General features: G+C 40.7%; 1 protein-coding gene across 1 annotated transcript; it reads left to right on the top strand.

Moving 5' to 3' along the window:
- The first annotated feature begins 1,957 nt into the window (after positions 1 to 1,957).
- On the top strand, positions 1,958 to 13,623 carry EPCAM (epithelial cell adhesion molecule). The gene is made up of 9 exons (XM_004313143.3): positions 1,958 to 2,245; positions 5,360 to 5,467; positions 5,746 to 5,986; positions 6,918 to 6,983; positions 8,019 to 8,082; positions 8,917 to 9,018; positions 10,418 to 10,618; positions 12,335 to 12,379; positions 13,158 to 13,623. The coding sequence occupies exons 1-9, from the start codon at positions 2,170 to 2,172 to the stop codon at positions 13,197 to 13,199; spliced, it is 945 nt and encodes a 314-aa protein (XP_004313191.1). The 5' UTR covers positions 1,958 to 2,169; the 3' UTR covers positions 13,200 to 13,623.
- Positions 13,624 to 19,422: the final 5,799 nt, after the last annotated feature.

Raw genomic sequence — 19,422 nt, 5'->3', positions numbered from 1 at the left:
AAGTCACAACCAAAATCCCTAACCTAGCAATACTTTGCACTACCCATTATATCTTTTCTTAACTAGTTTCTCTCCTTTTCTATCCATTCTTTAGCTTTGATGTTGGTTTTTTAATTGGGTTCTTAACTGATGGACTGCAAGAGTTTGGTCAGAAAAGTTTAAATACAATTTTTAGTAGTGTCATATTTTTTCTTAGTCAAATATATATCAAACTGACTACTGTGAAAATTAAAAAGCAACACCTGTAAATTTTAAGAACAATTTAAAGAATATACTTAGGTAGGAAATCTTACCAAGATTTTACGAAATGTTCTTAAATATGGCACTGGAACTAAAAAAGATTCACAAAGCATAAAATAAGAGCAATTTTGAGCAGTGACAAATTGAGAAGGTGTTAAAGAGCTATAAAAATAAATAATATCTTGGATGTGTACTCAGATACTATGAGTCAGATTAGTGTGGCGTTTTGTCATTTATTTAATAATCATGTTTTTTCAATTCACATTATTGAAATGAACCATTTAATAAACAGCTGTCAAGTTATAAAAAGATGAGGTTTTTCTTGATTGGGTAGGTAACAGATTTAGACCTGGCAAAGGAACATTTTGCAAATAAAGCCACAATAACCAGTTTTATTCTTGGGAAAAGTGTGTGCAGTTTGGGGGCTGGCAGTGTGTAACTTCTTGAAAACATCCAAAATGCAGAAGATAACAAAAATCTGGTTGATAGTTGTTCCTGACTTGATAGTACTATTCTTTTCATTTAAAGAAATTTTTGAACAGATCACCAAGCTCCAGAACTACGTCTAGCTCAGATTTAAAATACTGATAGGATTTCCTTAATGTGTCAATAATCAAATAGTTAAATAACTTATTTAACGTCCAACTAAAATTCACATTATACTGGTATTTACTGCAATAAAGTTATTATTTACATTAATCAACTGGCAATAGGCGGATACAACACACTTAAATTATTGCCCAATAAAAGCATAATCCATGACTTGATATATATTTATAGAAATTAATCAAATTTAGTTGAATCTTTAAATTGCCTGTTCACTTTTCCTCTTTTGAACTTTTTCCGATGATTTAAACTGAAAAAAAAAAGACTTTTAAAAACAGGTCATAATAATATTACAGCTAACAAAAATACCATTAAAAACACTTAATACTTTTAATAATTATTAAAAGCTTCAAGTCACTACTTAAGAGTGTAACAACAGCGTGTTGTAATTTGAATTCATTTGCACTGAAATAAATTATTGTCCTTCGTTTCTACTTCTATTTTCGAAGTACTCATCAACATTGTTCTCTAATATGAATCGACCCTGGTAATCTCAGTTTCCAGCATTTCGCTCTATGGGAACACCTTCAAGCGCTAAAAAGGCTTATAAAAAAAAGAAAAGAATTATTGAGAATAATTATAAAGATCACATGAGTTTGTCATCCCGAGAGCTAGGGAGATTCTCCTTTCTTTCTAGTTTCAAAGGAGTACAATTAAACGTACAGGTAAAGCTCGAAGGTCTTTTTTTTTATTGTGCGTGGGACGGTCTTCCGCTTCTCTTTGTATTCCATTTTACCTTCAGCCTTCATCCTCCCGGCCCCCTCACTCTTTCCTCCAGGTCCAATTTCTTCGAGGTTTCAGAGCCGTGCTCCCTCCGGTAAAAAGGAAGTCTCGGTATTTTCAAACTTTCTCCGTGGCCACCCAGGCTCCCACCCTCCCCGCCCCTACCGGCCGCAGGAGTAAGCACCTGGCGAACCCGGCGCGCACCTTGGGGGGGATGGTATCCCAACGGCCTCGTTCCGAGTGGGGGAGGGGAGGGGAGTCTGTTCCCTCCCCCCCGCCTCCCGGCGGTGACTCATAGCCGAGAACTGGCCGGCAGAGGTGAGCAGCCGCGGGCAGGGGCCGGGGGCGGGGCCGCCAGGTCTGGAAGGTCTGCTCCGCCCCGCCGAGCGTCCAAAGCGCGCAGCCCGTCGGCCAGCTCGCACCGTGCTCCTGGCGCCGGGGCACCTCGCTGTCGTCCTGCCGACGCGGACCCGCGCGTCCCAGGTCTCGCGCCTTCCCGCCGGCCAGCGGGCTCCCGGCGGCCTACTCTGTCCGCGCGTCCTCCCGCGAGCCCCCGGCCCGCCTCGAGCCCCTCGCGCCCTTGTCCTCGGCGCGCGCAACATGGCGCCCCCCCACGTCCTTGCGTTCGGGCTCCTGCTCGCCGCTGCGACGGCGGCGGTGGCCGCGGCCCAGGAAGGTGAGGAGCGGAGTTGCGGGGTTAGGAGGACCAAAGGGTGGCGGCCCTCGGCGCCCTAGACGTAACCTGCGGGGACTGGGCGGGCGGCCGCGCTTCTCCGCCCGGAGACGGACGGCGCGGGGCTGCCTAGGCTCTGTGCGGGTGGGAGGCAGCGGGAAGGCGCCCACTCACGCGGGCCGGAGAGAGCAGCCTCGCCTGGCGCTCTGCGCGCCTCTCTTGGGATATGGACCGGGGCAGGGGCGGAGGGGCAGGCGGGGAGCAGAGCGGCTGCGGCCGCCTCGACGCGCCCACCTTCTTCGGCCCCTGCGCACTGGGGTTTTGGCGAAGTGGAAACCTGCCCGGGCCGGGAGGGGACTCTGCGACTGCGACCTGCGGCCCCGCCCCTCCCCGGGCACCTGCGGTGGGCCCCGGATGTGGGTCTCGGGCGGGGACTAGCGGCTGTGGTGAGGCCTCTTGGGCCGCTACGCACCTGTGCGCGGGGAGGAGGGCCTTAACTACGAGGTGTGTGGATGTTTTCTCTTCAAGGATCATATAAATAATGCCAAGTTTATTGTAGGGAACGCAGATATATCGATAATCGTAAAAAGTAAAAAAAAGTCATATTGGGGCTTCCCTGGTGGCGCAGTGGTTGAGAGTCCGCCTGCCGATGCAGGGGACACGGGTTCGTGCCCCGGTCCGGGAAGATCCCACATGCCGCGGAGCGGCTGGGCCCGTGAGCCGTGGCCGCTGAGCCTGCGCGTCCGGAGCCTGTGCTCCGTAACGGGAGAGGCCACAACAGTGAGAGGCCCACGTACCGCAAAAAAAAAAAAAAAAAAAGTCATATTGGAACCACGTTAAGAGAATCCCGTAATTAATAATTGGGTATTTTTTTCTTTTAGATATTGCTCTAAACGTTACCCTAAACCTAAACACATTGTTTTATGTCTTGATTTTTTTCCCCCTACATAATATCCAGAGTTTTCCATTTCCTTTAGTCTTGAAAAGCATGATTTAAATGGTACAAAACAATTTATAGCCTGGAAGGTCGCACCATTATCCTAATGTTGGACATGTAGTTTGATTCCAGTTTTTCTTACTCTGGAATAAACATCTTGGCTGCCATCTCTTGATTTATTTGTAAGGTCGTGGCTAGCAGTGAAGTGTCAGTTAGCCAGTTTTGTGGAAAGGCTTTTGTAGTCTCACCAGCAGGGCTCAGCCTAATTCACTACACTTTCAAAATAATGCAGTTTAATCAACTCATGTTTTTTCAACTTCAGTCTGAGGCCAAATACTTAATTTTAAATTGCTTTAAAGTGATGATAGCTGCTGTAGGAGTATGTTCAGAAAGGCTGATTGGTCTCTTTTAAATTTCACATTGTTTAGGCATAAATATGTGCTCTGAGCAGGTATAGCGTAGTGCTGCATAAGATTTTAACTCCTTGAGGACCGCTCTATACTTTCTCCTTTTATGACCCCGATACTGAGTTTAGTGCTGGACAGATTATATAGGTGGTTCGTATTGATTATAATTTAAACAGGGAAAAACTAAAGCCAACTTGAGATATGAAGGAGCAATATATAAATTCTTTGGTCTGTTGTAATTAGTTTTTGTTTTTAAAGATTGCACTCTCTTAGCTAGACGAAGAAATTAGATGTGCTTGCCATTTGAAGTTAAAATGAACTTTTGAGGGCTTCCCTGGTGGCACAGTGGTTGAGAGTCCGCCTGCCGATGCAGGGGACACGGGTTTGTGCCCCGGTCCGGGAAGATCCCACATGCCGCGGAGCGGCTGGGCCCGTGAGCCATGGCCGCTGAGCCTGTGCGTCCGGAGCCTGTGCTCCGCAACGGGAGAGGCCACAACAGTGAGAGGCCCACGTACCGCAAAAAAAAAAAAAAAATGAACTTTTGAGATAGTCGAAGATATAACTATTAAATTGACATCAGTATCCAGGATGGGCTGCTTAATAGCACTTTCAAAATCAGGTTCTAGAATTTAATTTAGTTAGGAAACGCACATCCGGAGGTACCTCCAAATTCAATTGAAAGTATAATTTTTCTAAGATACGAAATTGTCCAAGGGTTGAATATGTTCCCATTAAGTCTCAAGAAGCATCTCTTATTAAGAAAATGAGGTGGGAAGAGGGAGGTAATGTGAGTTATTCACTGATCATAGAATTGGTACTTTTTTAAAGTTAATTTTTATTATATATTGGGATCTAGTTGATTTTACAATGTGTTTCAGGTGTACAGCAAAATGGTTCAGTTATACATATATCCATTCTTTTTCAGATTCTTTTCCCATATAGGTTATTATAGAATATTGAGTGGAGTTCCCTGTGCTATACAGCAGGTCCGTGTTATCTATTTTATTTTATTTTACTTTTTAAATTAAAAGAATTTTTGGCCACGCCGTGTGGCATGTGGAATCTTAGTTCCCCGACCAGGGATCAAACCCACGGCCCCTGTACTGGAAGTGTGGAGTCTTAACCACTGGATCGCCAGGGAAGTCCCTTGGTTATCTATTTTATGTATACTAGTGTGTTGTTGATTTTGGGGAAAAGACTCCGTGACCGACAGACAAATGTTTATCTAGCAGGACAGGAGGAGGGAAGAAGCTGAGTCTGGGAGTATCATGAAGGCAAAGCTGAATCTGGTGTTTGGAGGGTTTATTCTTGGTTTAAAACACAAAAATTGGAATGCATGCAAATTAGACTGTCTATATAATATGTACAAACTATTTAGCATAGTGTCAGCCACTCCAATTATAGCTGAAAAATGACACATTCAGGACCACTTTTTAAGGCTGTATGTTCCTGTAACTTGGGCATTATTGTCAGAACGTAATTTAGCTGATCCAGCATCAGAGTTGACAGTTGGATCCTCATTTTTTTTTTTTTTTTTTTTTTGCGGTACGCGGGCCTCTCACTGTTGTGGCCTCTCCCGTTGCGGAGCACAGGCTCCGGACGTGCAGGCTTATCGGCCATGGCTCACGGGCCCAGCCGCTCCGTGGCATGTGGGATCTTCCCGGACCGGGGCACGAACCTTCGTCCCCTGCATCGACAAGCGGACTCTCAACCACTGCGCCACCAGGGAAGCCCTGGATCCTCATTTTTAAAGTGGATTTTTTTCCCCTGCAGGATGTGTGTGTGAAAACTACAAACTGACCACAAACTGCTCTGTGAATGCACATGGTCAGTGCCAGTGTACTTCAATCGGTACACAACATTCCGTCATTTGCACAAAATGTGAGTAGAATATCCTCATTACCTTTAAGTTTTATTTTGACTTATACTTCTTTAATTGATTTGTCTTGAGTCGGGAAGCATTTAATTGGCTTAAATCTGAGTCATGTTATTTTGTCAACATTATCTCATCTCTGAAGTTTCTTATGATTTAGAAAGTAAACCTGGGAACTTATAAGTCTGCGGTAATCTTTGGCCCTGGAAGTTTGGAGTTAATTAAATTTTTTCCTTAAGCATACACAGCAGTTATTTTTCACTTTGACATGATGCTTTCTTTTCAGTGGCTTCCAAATGTTTGGTGATGAAGGCAGAAATGAGTGGCTCCAAGGCTGGGAGAAGAGTGAAACCAGAGGGCGCTATCCAGAATAATGACGGGCTCTATGATCCCGAGTGTGACGACAAGGGGCTCTTTAAAGCCAAGCAGTGCAATGGCACCTCCACGTGCTGGTGTGTGAACACTGCTGGGGTCAGAAGAACCGATAAGGACAGTGAAATATCCTGCTCCGAGCCAGTGAGGACCTTGTGAGTTGGGCTGCCTATAAATTACTTGTTTTCATGCTTTTAGGATTTGTTTAATTAAATTTAGTTTTGAACATGTAATATGATTTTGTGATTTAGAATTCAAAAGATAGAAGAGAGTGGACAGTGACAGGCCCCCATCCCATCTCAATCCCCCATGTACTCAGTTTACTTCCGTAGAACAGATGTCATCAGTTTATGCCATAACCTTCCAGAGATCTTCTGTGAATTTACTAGCAATGTAGTTTTTCTTATTTTTAAATTTTTTTCTTACGGTAGCATACTAAACATAATTTTCCTTAATTTATTTTTACTTAACACTCTTCAGTATTTTAAAGTACGATTAGTGTTAAATGTATATGAATGATTTAAGTTATGTATATATTTGCTCATTTATTGTGTCTTACAGCGAGGTATGATTGTTTCAGGGATTAGGTAATGGAAAGGAATGGAAACACGCTGCAGCTAGCTTAAGCCAAAAAGATTTTACTGGAAAGGACTAGAAAGACCAAGGCAGAGACTCTCTCCACTTCTGTCTTCTGGAGCCTTGTGGCCACTTTTCTGTTTCTCTCAGTGCCTTTTTGTCTCTTCCCATGAACGTGACCCAACATGACCAACTAAGCCTTAGCTGCCTATATGTTATTTGTTTTCGTGCTTTTTGGATTCATTTAATTAAATTTAGTTTTGAATATGTAATATGTGATCTTGAGTGTGGTGACCAGAGGCCAGAGGGTCCATGTTAGAAAGCCTGAGTTCTTTATGAATGATGTGTGTGAGGGCCAAGGAAGAAATGAAGGGCATATCTTTTGTATAGATCCTTTTTCTGTTAATTCTCCTGTAATTCCACTTGGGAATTTGGGTATTAGCATATTAAGAAAATAATATAAAAGGCTGAGTTGTTATGGTCAATCAATACTGTCTTTTTACTTTATAGCTGGATCATCATTGAACTAAAACACAAGACAAGAGAAAAACCTTATGATGTTCAAAGTTTGCAGGCGTAAGTGCTCTTAAATGCATTATGTTTGCACAGTTGGTACTCAGAACTTCCATCCCACACCATTAGATAAACTAAAACAAGTCTCAATGCATTTTCATATTTCTGAAAAATAAAATACTGTAAATAATATTTTTAACTTTTTTAAAAAAATAGAGGTGCCAGAATTGTATATTGTAGTACAATTGTATCCTGTAGTACCCTTCGCTCAGATTTACCAGTAAACATTTTGCCACATTTTCTTTTTATATGTGTATGCATATGTGTGTGTACTTTCTATATCTGAGCATGTATAAATATTATTTCCCCAGAACCATTTGAGAGCAAGTTCTAGATGTCATGCACCTTGACCCCTAAATACTGTGGTGTATCTTTTCCTAGGAACAAAAGGCATTCTCTTACATAACCACTATACAGTTATCAAATTCAGGAAATTTAATGTTAAACCGCATCGTGCCAGTTTTCCCGATGTCCTTTGTGGCAATTTTTTCCCCTCTGACCCAGGACCCAGTCTAAGATCATGCATTTAGTTGTTATGACTGTTCAGTCTCTTTAAATATGGAACATTGCTTTGGCATTTCTTTGTCTTGTTTCTCCAATAAAATTTAAATTTTTAATTAATATTTGAATTATAAACCATGACATTGATATTTTTGAAGAGTATGGGCAAATTGTTTTATAGAATGTCCCTCAATTTTGGATTTGTCTCATGTTTCCTCATAATTAAATACAGGTAATTCATTTTTGACAGGAAAGCTACTTAAAGTGATCTTGTGTCCGTCTCAGTACTTCACATTGGGAGGCACATAACATCAGCTTGTCCCTTTACTAGCGATGTTAACTGGTCAGGTTGGTGTCCACCAGGTTTCTCTGCTATGGAGTTACCACTTTCCTTTTTGTAATTAATAAGTATAACCTGTGGGTAGATACTTGGATACTGTGTAAATATCCTGTTTCTAGTCAAACTAGAACTCAACAGTTTTTGTATCAATTATTATGATGATAGTTGCAAAATGGCATAAAATTTTTTATTTACAGTGCACTCAAGGAGGTAATCACAAGTCGTTATCAACTGGATCCAAAATATATCACAAATATTCTGGTAAGATTTTTTTTTTTTTTTAGCAAGTGAGCTTTAACAGAAAATTGGTCGGATAGTTTGGTTTGGGTATGATTTTTGATAGTGGTTAAACTGCATTTGAATAACAGTTTAAGCCCTGGGCACTTAATCCTGCAAATCCCCTGTTATTGTTTTCCTTCCGTAGTCTTTGAAAACCTCAGTTTACCCTTAAAGAAAATGTAGTATCTCTTACTATTCCTAACACATGCCAGTCTTCACACCTTGGAAAACCTCTCTCTGTGGTTGTTTTTGGCAATACTTAGGATGCTACGTAGTCCTGTTTTCTCTGGTTTCAGGAGCTAGTCTTTAACCAGTTAGCCCTTCCTTAACTCTTTCAACTTTGGTTGAAAAATGCTTGAATAGTGTGATGGAACTCTTTCAAGGCAGAAAATTGCTGTCATTTTTTAAAAGACTTTTTGGTAGGGACAGACTTTTTTCCTTCCTAAAAACAGAACATGGTAAATGCCACTGCGTTTTGGATTGCATTTCTTTAGCATTTTAGCATTAAAGTAGTTCTAACCAAATAAGGTACTTTAATATCTTGTTTAAAATCTTTTAAAAATTCTCTTTTGAAAAGAAAATTATAATTATCTTTGGTTGCATTGCTATTTTAATTCCTTTGGATAGATTTTTAAAACCTCCCAAAGATTTTGAAATTATTAGTGATAAACCCAATTATCCACTAATGGCAAGAAACACTGACACATGCAGATTACAGAAAATCAAACACTGAATATTCTGATTATTGAACAATGGTATTTTCATACAGTTTCGGTTATAGTAATATTAATTTGTATTTTTCAATTTTTCCCCCAGTATGAGAATGATGTTATCGTTATTGACCTGGTACAAAATTCTTCTCAGAAAACTCAGAATGATGTGGACATAGCTGATGTGGCTTATTATTTTGAAAAAGATGTGAGTATAATCTTCCTCATTTTATTCCTGTGTTTAGAAATGTAATGTCTATCATGCCTCAGTGGTTTCAAGATCTTTCACCTGTTTATCTACTTTTAGATCAACTGTATGAATAACTGTTCTCCAACTGGTTCTCATGCTGCAATTAATTTTGTCCTCCTTGTCGTTCACACTCACCTTTCTTATACCCCTTTCTTACTTGCTTGTATATTTATGCCTTTTTATCACATTGTTCTGCCTAGAATATCTTCTCTCCTATGATTCTTACTACCTCCCTGGCAGTTATTTAGTTTGTGAGTGTAGCCTTCCCCTACTATAATTTCCATTAACAAGAGACTATGTAAAAAATGCTGTGTGGGGCTTTCCTGGTGGCGCAGTGGTGGAGAGTCCGCCTGCTGATGCAGGGGACACAGGTTCATGCCCCGGTCCAGGAGGATCCCGCATGCCGTGGAGCGGCTGGGCCCGTGAGCCATGGCCGCTGAGCCTGCGCGTCCGGAGCCTGTGCTCGTCGGCGGGAGAGGCCACAACAGTGAGAGGCCCGCGTACCGCAAAAAAAAAAAAAAAGCTGTGTAACTGGTGTGATTAAAATGTTTGTTTAAACTTTAATATACTGAAGTGAGCTATTTTCTTTTTTTTTTTTTCCTGAGCCCATCTCCTGGAATTTCAGTTATGTGTATGTTAGACCACTTGATAGTAACCACAGGGGCACTGCGGCTTGGTTCTTTTTTAAAAAGTTTTTTTGGCTGTGCTGTACAGCATGGGAGATCTTAGTTCCCTGACCAGGGATCGAACCCGTGCCCCCTGAAATGGAAGCATGGAGTGTTAACCACTGGACCACCAGGGAAGTCCCTTAAGTGAATTATTTCCTGATGAAATCTGGGATTCACCTCAAAATAACAAGGCCAAGGAATTCCCTGGCAGTCCAGTGGTTAGGACTCTGCGATTTCACTGCCAAGGGCTTGAGTTCGATCCCTGGTCAGGGAACTAAGATCCCAGAAGCCAAGTGATGCAGCAAAACAAAACAAAATAAAACCCCACAAAACAAACAAACAAAACAAAAAACCAGGCTGGGAGAGGCCGGGGGGGTTGGGGATAGAAGGAAGAGTAGATAAAATAAGGTTGGCCATGTGTTTATGTTATTGAATCTGAGTTAACAGGTACATGGGATCTCATTATTCTCTTCTTTCTACTTTTGTATATGTTTGAAATTTTCCTGTCATTAAAGTGGTGGGTATTTTTTGTTTTTTCTTCCTTCTGTTTCAATGGATGAGATTGTTATCACCAAAACCATAAAGGTTCTTGGCAGCAGTTCTTTTGGTACATAATTGGCACGTAATTCTATGTGGCCGTGGTAGGTTTTCTTAACTATTTTAAATTGCTTTTCTCCTTCTCAATGTAGGTTAAAGATGAATCCTTGTTCCAGTCCAACAAGATGGACCTGAGAGTAAATGGGGAACTACTGGATCTGGATCCCAGTCGAACTTCAATTTACTATGTTGATGAAAAACCACCTGAATTTTCAATGCAGGGTCTACAAGCTGGTATAATTGCTGTCATTGTGGTTGTGGCAGTAGCAATTACTGCTGGAATTGCTGTGCTGGTGAGCATAGGACAAGTAAAATTTCATTTCAGGGTCTCTTCTTTGAAGAAAAGGTGATAATACGAAAAAGCCACAACGGTGTGCCAAAACAAGTTAATGAAACCAAGTCTTCATTTTTTGTAATCCTTTATGCTGAATGAATCTATTGCATTTCCGGTCCCTTTTTATAAAATAGTCAACCTTATGAAGCAAGAAAGGATACTGATCTGAGAAAAGCTTGTAGCTGAGCACCTCACAGGTTGGTTACATTGCTGTCAAATAGCAAACGTCCTTCAGCTGTCCTCACTGCACACAGGAGTGCAGTTCAACACTGTTGCCAGGGTTAGTGCAAAGTAACCTGAATTCCCAAACCATTCAGTGAGATGAAACTACAGAACACAAATTAATGTTAGCATAAAAAAGAATTAAAAGGGATAAGTGTGAAGCAACAGTTCAAAATAAAAGATTTAATGTAAACTGAACTTAGCAGTGCTTCAGAAGAAGACTGTATCACCTGAACAAGCAGCATCTGTTCTAGATATGTAAGGGTACTTCAGCATCAGGAAATTTTACCAACACAACAAATTCAGAAATAGATTTGATGGTATATGAGAAGTTACATTTTCAGTTCAGCAGCATTATCACACTTGGCTATCCATCTGGAAGAAAACAAAAGTTGGATTCCTGTTTCACCCCACCAGGGCTGGCCGTATTGCTCAACTGTGTGTGAATAGCACGTTTTGGAGCACAGCAGCGTGAAAGGAGTTGGGCAGTATACCCATGTTCAAACACAAATTCTAGACGGGTTATAGTTCAAAATGTTAAAGAATAAAGTCTCAAAATTAATTTAGGAGATGTTGTACAACCTTGTGATAAAAGAAACCAAGTAAGGTGGGAAATCTGGAATCCGTGAAGGAAGAAGTATATATTTGACTTCATTGAAATTAAATATTTTGTATGGCAGAGATACTGTAAAGTGAAAAAAATGTCAGTGATAGGCTTGGGGAAAATATTCACTACGCATAAAACAAAAGATTATTATGCATACTATATAAAGGGTTCTTAGAAAATGATGAGGAAACTAAAGAAAGAGTGGTAACAGGTGTGAATAGACAATTTACAGAAGAGGAATTCCAGATGGCAGATAAACACATGAAAGGTTCATCATAGAAATCTAATTGTCCTACAGAAATGAAAGCGCAAGTACATAAGGAAGCATGCTCAAGGTCATGTATTCCAGCGTTGCTAGTAAGGTGAATCTGGAAACAACCTGAGTGTACATCCAGCGGAGGATGGATGAGTAAACTGTGGGGTATCCATGCCATGGAATAAAGTGGCTATTAAAAAGAAGGAGTTCAAAAAAAAAGGAGGAATTCAATCTATAGCTTTTGATCTGGAAGGATTCCTGTGATGTGGATACAGGCTGTGCAAAGAGGGAAATGATACTCTGCATGATCCCATTTGTTTTTTGAGACCCCCTAAAACTTACATGCATATGTTCATATATTTGTGTTAGGATGGAAAAAGATGTGGAAGAATGCCCACTACGCTGTTACATTTCACTCAAGATTATTCATTGTTTTCTCAGTGCATTTGAGAAACAATGTCTACGGATAGATTTTAAAATTAAATTTGTTCATATCAGAATTGTGTTCATTAAAAGCATATGTGTCAATTTAGACTAACTTTTTGTTTGGGTAGCAGTCCTCAAATAGTAATCATTTTTCTTCCATATAGGTTGTTTCCAGAAAGAAAAGAATGGCAAAATATGAGAAAGCTGAGGTAAGTGGAAGGTAATTAAAAGGCCCTTGTTTTAATCTCTTACTCCTAATAATCCCTATACCTTCCAGACACTGACAGGTCTCAATTACACTTGAGTCCCTTTATAGTATAGTCCTTAGGGTCTTAGGGAGAGTCTCACAATACTAAATTTTCTTGCACGAGTTCCATAGCAGACCAGATTATATTGAATTCTGACCACTTATTGGCTAGGCAAGTTATTTAACTTCCCTTAAGCCTCCATGTTTCCTTTATCTGTAAAACGGGGATGATAGTACAGACCCATTGTAAGGATTTAATAAAGTAATCTGTGTAAAGTGCCGATCCCATGCTTGCCGCACAGCAAGATGTTTGCCATCCGTAGTAGTTGTCATCTTGTCTCGGTTCTGCCTATAATTAATTGTGTGATCTCAGACAAATCATTTAATTCTAAACTTCAATTTCCTCACCCATAAAGTAAATGATTCAAAATAGAAAATGGATTAGTTCTTCCTATATTTAAAAATGGTATACATTTAACAAAAATATTACCCATTCTTAAAGATTTAGCTTACCTGCTACTTCTCTGTCACTTTGGCCATCTTATCTCTAAAAAGCAATTTGGATCATGTACTTAATGTGTGTTTCCTTGTAATATACCTTTTTTAAAAAAAATTTAAATAAGTCATAAATGTGGAAGAGAATTTTCTTGCGTTCCTTTTTGTTTTTTAAGCTATTTCCAGAATAAACAAAAGACTGGGTGCAAAATTATTTTAATTTTTTCTTTTTCCCTCTATTTCAGATAAAGGAGATGGGTGAAATGCATAGGGAACTCAATGCATAACACTCATTTGAAGAGTAACTATAAGAAGGGAAATTAGCAAACAGACTCAGATTACAAACGTATGAACATGGGGCAAAGAGAAGATCTTTGAAGACCACTATTGTGTTAGTTAACATCATATATTTGTAACAGTTAAACCTGTACTCAAAATATAAGCAGTTTGAAATTGACTTTACTAATCTTAAAGTTTGACCACAAGTATCATATATATGCAGATCTGATATAAAACCCAGAATTTGAACTGCATAGTTTGAATTATTTATGCCTAACATTGAAGGGTATGCATTAAATATGCTTCCACAGTAGAGTCTGAGTGACTACTGTCTCGTCTGTTTGTGATTAAATAGCTGCCTTTCTGTCTGCTTTGAGTCTTGTACATATAAATGTTTTTTATGAACTATGAAATAAAAGATTTAAAAAATGACTTTCCTAACTTCATTTCAATCATATTGAATCAAATTTCATAGTATACAAATAATAGGTTAAGAAATGCTCTGAATCCTAGCTACAAATTAGAATTTGCATGAGTCCTTATAATCATGTATATTCAATATAAAATTTATAACCTGTAGTGTGTAACTTTTTTTTTTAATAACATTTTTTTAAAAAAAATATTTATCTATTTTGGCTGCGCCAGGTCTTCGTTGCGGCACGCAGGCTCTTTAGCTGTGGCATGTGGACTTCTTAGCGGCATGCAGGATCTAGTTCCCCCACCAGGGATTGAACCTGGGCCCCCTGCATTGGGAGCACAGAGTCTTACCCACTGGAGCACCAGGGAAGTCCCTGTAGTGTGTAACATCTACACAGAAAAACCAAACAATTTTATTCTGCATGCATCTGAGATTCTATTTTAGTCAAAGTGACATTTTGACAGACACTTAATAGAATTGATGGAGAATGTTGTGAACCATGAATTCCATGGTTGGTTGAATTAGAAGCACCATTTTTTTCAACTGAATAATTATGGTACAAACACATTTTATATGAAGTTAAAGTATCCTGAAATGTTTTGCTTTTCTTAGGAAATTTTTAAAAACACTATGAAAAGAACATTAAAGAAAATATAAAAACTAGATTTAAACATTGGGATATGTTTTTTAACATATGTTTAACATTTTTTAACATTATGTTTTAAACAAGGGATATGATTTTTGTCCCTTCCGTAGTAGGCAAATCCTAGGATGGCCCCTAAGATTTCTTACCCATGATGTATATGCTCTATGTAATTTCTTCCCTTAGAGTGTAGGCAAGATCTGTGGCTATGATAGGCTATCACCCCTGAGATTGTTATACGGCAAAGGTGAAGGGATTTTGTAGATGCAGTTACGATCCCTCATCACTTGACTCAATTAAAAGGGAGATTACAAAAGAGTGCCTAAAAGTAAGAGACAAAAAGCTGAAATAGACGTGCTCTCCTGTTAACCTTAAAGCAAACTGCCGTGTTTTGGAGAGAGTCACCTATCAGGAAATGGCAGGCCGACCCTAGTGGCTGAGGGCATCAGTCCCTCAACCATGGAAGTGAATTCTGTCAACAATCAGTGAGCTCAGAAGAGGATCTCAGCTCCTGATGAGAACAACCCTGGTGACATTTTCACTGCAGTCTCGAGACCCTGAGGAAAAGACCCAGTCACGCTTTGCTTGGACTCCAGACCTATAGAAAGTGAGGTGATAAATGTTTATTGTCTTAAGATGCTAAATTTGTGGTCATTTGTTACACAGCAACAAAAATTAGTAGTAGAAAGTAATGAGAACTTTAAAGACAGAATAGCAGATACAGGGAACAGCCACCACCCCAGGGCTGAGACAGTACCCAGAGAAGAGACCCTGTACTTCCGCCAAGCCCCACACCCTGGGCTGGAATCCAGACCTTGTGGGAGAGGGCATTATGGTTTGATAAAGAGCAGAGAAGTTGCTGTGGTGCTGCACTGGCAGAACTTCTTGAAAATCTCTCTTGTGGAACCTACTGGAAAAATTTGCTCTTAAGGGCAGGAGTCATCAAACTATAACCTGCAGCCTGGTCTGCCATCTGTTTTTAAACAGTCTGGGAGTTACGGATGGTTTTTGCATTTTAAATGGTTGAAAAAATTTAAAGAACATTTCATGATATGTGAAAATTACATGGAATAAAAATCTGTGTCCATAAAGTTTTATTGGAGCACAGCTACACTCATTTGTTTATGTGTTGTGTGTGGCTGATTTGCACTACAAGGGCAGTTGAGTAATTGTAACAGACCGGGCCAGTGGAATGCAAAGCCTAACTATTACTCTGGTCCTTTACAGAAAAAGTTTGCTGACGCCTGCTCTAGGGTGCTGAGGGATAGCTCCTCATAGGGAGGTGTCCTGCCCGACACCTACGGCACTGTATAAAGCTGCCTTTTATAGCTGGGGTGTAGCAGTTGGTGCTCCGGGAAGCTGCCATCTGCTGTCCAGGGCTGCAGGAGTGCTGCAGGAGCTGGGCACTGGGGAAGCAGCAGGTGCCACAGGGAAAATAATACCCTTTCTTCTTGCAGTGTCTCTCCAGCGCCCTCTACCGACAAAGCTTCAGAGCATGCACAAAGGGTGAATTTGGAGCTAAGAGGTAATAAATCAGTAACTCTTCAACCCAGTGCCCTCTAGTTTCTGTTCTACCTCTTCTGAAGCTACTCCTGCCAAAAGTCAACACTGACCAGCTAATTGCCAGTTTCCCTGGTATTGAATCATTTGATCTCTCCACAGCTTATCACCACAATGACTGCCCCATATCCTACCCCAGTATGTTGCCTACAGATTTTCTTCTTTGGCTTCGCTGGCATTACTCTCCTCTGTTTTGTTTTCTCTTCTGCTGACTCTGAAATACTGATGTTCCCAGGATTTATCCTTTCTTCTATTTTTTTCCTCTCTTTTTCTTCCGGGAGGATTTCATCATTCCCTTTAGTTACCATCCAAGTCCTGATGATAACAGAAATACCATCTCCATTCTTTTTTATAAAAAATTTATTTATTTATTTTTGGCTGTGTTGGGTCTTCGTTTCTGTGCGAGGGCTTTCTCTAGTTGCAGCGAGCCGGGGCCACTCTTCATCGCGGTGCGCGGGCCTCTCACTGTCGCGGCCTCTCTTGTTGCGGGGCACAAACTCCAGACGCGCAGTCTCAGTAGTTGTGGCTCACGGGCCTAGTTGCTCCGCGGCATGTGGGATCTTCCCAGACCAGGGCTCGAACCCCGTGTCCCCTGCATTGGCAGGCAGATTCTCAACCACTGCACCACCAGGGAAGCCCCAATCTCCCTTCTTGTAATTCACCCTGAGTTCTACACTAAACTATGTTTCACTTAACTAGCCTTTAATGACCTCATCATCTTCCTCCAAAAACCTAGTGAACTCTTATATTCTCAGAATCAGTTAATGGCATTGTCACCAGGTACCAAGTCCCAAGTTCTTTTTTCTCTCTTAACTTCTCCATTTTTTTAGTCATCAGGCCCTGAGATTCTCCCTCAGGAATAATTCTGCCTCTAATTTGCCTTTCTTACACATTTTCACTGATCTCTTCACCACCAATCTATTCCCTTTCTAAACCAAATCCCACGTTGCTCCCAGAATTATTTGCCTAAAGTTGATCATAGCACTTTTCTGCCCCTTCCCCCTGCCAGTCTGGCCCTGCACTGGGTGCTGTTTCCCCTTTTGGCTGCTCAGCTTCCCATCTCCTCTTCCATTTGGGGAGAATCTTCCTGTGTATGGTATTGGCAGGCAGTTCTCCAACTCCCTCTGCAGAAATTTAAGGGTGGTTATCCTCCCTCTGCTCTGAGCATCAGGGTACAGGCACCTCCACCTAGGACTTGGAATCTTGTGATGAAAACAAAGAACAGTTGAGAAAACTCTCAAGGGCAGCGATGGGGTGAGACCAATGGCAGCCACAGGAGTGTTCCACGAGTGGGATCCCAGCCCTCTAGCTATGGTCACTCTGCCTGGCCTCTCTTGGTTCCTCCTTTGTCTCCAGTGCCAATACCCTGCTCCAAAACTTTACCACTTGCCTAGATGTAATTTCTGGCTTCCTTCCTCTTCGCTCTCAATCCTTCCTGTGTATTATTCCCAGAACAACGAAAATGGTTACAATCTACCTTATTTCCCATTATACTTCAATATATCCAACTTTGCTGCATTCAAGATTTTCCTTCCCATTCCTCAAATTTTCCTGTTCCCCAGTCCTTTTATACTTTGCTTGGGCTTGACCATGCCTTTGCTTATGTTCTTTCTTTTCTTTTTTTTTTTTTTGGCGGTATGCGGGCCTCTCACTGTTGTGGCCTCTCCCATTGCGGAGCACAGGCTCCGGACGCGCAGGCCCAGTGGCCATGGCTCATGGGCCCAGCCGCTCTGTGGCATGTGGGATCTTCCCAGACCGGGGCACGAACCCGTGTCCCTTGCATCGGCAGGCAGACTCTCAACCACTGTGCCACCAGGGAAGCCCTTTTTTCTTTTTTTTTTAAATTGAGGTATGGTTGATGTACAATGTTATATAAGTTTCAGGTGTACAACATAGTGATTCACAATTTTTAAAGTTTATATATTTTTTAACATCTTTATTGGAGTATAATTGCTTTACAATGGTGTGTGAAAGGTTATATTCTTATGTTCTTTCTTACATCTGGAATATCCTCTACTTAGTCAAGGCCCAGCTTAAGATTCCCTTTCATGAAGCCTTTCTTAACACTTTAGTCTCAGTTCTTTCTACTTCTTTCAACATGAAGGGGATCAGGATATGCTACCCCCAAATATGCCACTTTGGCATAAGGATTTTTTTGAGCTAAAGGCAATTGAGAATCAACAGATGCAGAAAGAGTTCTCTGCCCTCCACTTATCTGCCTAAAATCAGGACATAAATTCCCTTTGTGAAGGTGTTTCCCCCATCCCATCACCAGAGAGAGAGTTGACACTGAGATGAGTTTGCATAACTAGACCTTACTACAACAGCCCTTATCTTCCATTAGTTCTCCCATATATTTCCTGGTTACTTCCCCACAATTGTCATCTCTGGAAGCCCAAAGCCTCTTTCCTTTGTTAAGAGGATATATGAGACCCTGAGTCTAACCGATTCTTTGATATTTACTTTTCTGTGAACTCCTGTGCATGTATATATTAATAAAAATTGTGCCTTTCCCCCCATTAATCTGTCTTTTATTAGTTTAATTCACATACTACCAGTAACTGAACTTAAGAGAGTAGAGAAAAAGTTTTCCCTCCTCAATAAACACAACGGTTTCTGTAGATACAACATAATTTCAGTTATTTCCCATCATCCTAAAACATGGCCCCCCAACCCCTCTAAAAATTCCCACTGACCTTGCTTCCCTAACAAGCTGCCATTTCTATCTCTTTTCCTTTCTTAACAAACCTCTTAAATAGAACTAACACATTTTGTTTTCAGAATGAAAATTTCAATCTATAGAGCTTCTGTTGCCCACATGAACCAACCAAAGAGCTTTCTCAAAAACCAATGACTTCTTCAGATCGTTTGCCCACTTTTAAATTGGGTTATTTATCTTTCTATTATTGAGATGTAAGATGTCTTTATGTATTCTGAATACGAGTCCTTTGTCAGATATATAATTTGCAAATATTTTCTCAGAAGAACATACAGAGCACATGAAAAGATACTCAATATCATTAGTCATTAGGGAAATGAAAATCAAAACCACAATAAGATACCATTCATACCCACTAAGATGGCTAGAATCAAAAAGACAGACAGGGGCTTTTCTGGTGGCGCAGTGGTTGAGAGTCCGCCTGCCATTGCAGGGGACACGGGTTCGTGCCCCGGTCTGGGAAGATCCCACATACCGCGGAGCGGCTGGGCCCGTGAGCCATGGCCGCTGAGCCTGCACATCTGGAGCCTGTGCTCCGCAACGGGAGAGGCCACAACAGTGAGAGGCCCGCGTACTGCAAAAAAAAAAAAAAAAAAAAAAAAAAGACAGCAACAAGTGTGGGTGAGGATGTGGAAAAGCTGGAACACTTATACATTGCTAAAGAGAATGTAAAGTGTTGCAGGCATTTTGGAAAAGTTTTACAATTCCTCAAAATGTTAAACATAGCATGTTAAACATATGGGTTATAGTTTAACATGAGGACTACAGCTAAACATATATTAAAAGTATGATATAGTAGTCCCACTTCTAGGTATATATCGAAGAGAAATAAAAACATTTGTCCATATAAGAACTTGTAAATGAACGTTCATAGCAGCATTGTTCGTGATG

The sequence above is a fragment of the Tursiops truncatus genome, chromosome 14 (genome assembly GCF_011762595.2).
Source record: "Tursiops truncatus isolate mTurTru1 chromosome 14, mTurTru1.mat.Y, whole genome shotgun sequence".
In the NCBI taxonomy this organism is placed as follows: Eukaryota; Metazoa; Chordata; class Mammalia; order Artiodactyla; family Delphinidae; genus Tursiops; species Tursiops truncatus.
The sequence above is the reverse complement of the archived record's forward strand: the minus strand, read 5'-3'. Positions and strand labels throughout refer to the sequence as shown.

What these genes read in the sequence shown, in the direction of transcription:
- EPCAM (XM_004313143.3), top strand. Translation starts at nt 2,170, where the DNA reads ATGGCGCCCCCCCACGTCCTTGCGTTCGGGCTCCTGCTCGCCGCTGCG. An exon ending in GATGTTCAAAGTTTGCAGGC is followed by an intron (nt 6,984 to 8,018) that starts GTAAGTGCTCTT and finishes TTTTATTTACAG; the next exon opens with TGCACTCAAGGAGGTAATCA. An exon ending in CAAAATATGAGAAAGCTGAG is followed by an intron (nt 12,380 to 13,157) that starts GTAAGTGGAAGG and finishes CCTCTATTTCAG; the next exon opens with ATAAAGGAGATGGGTGAAAT.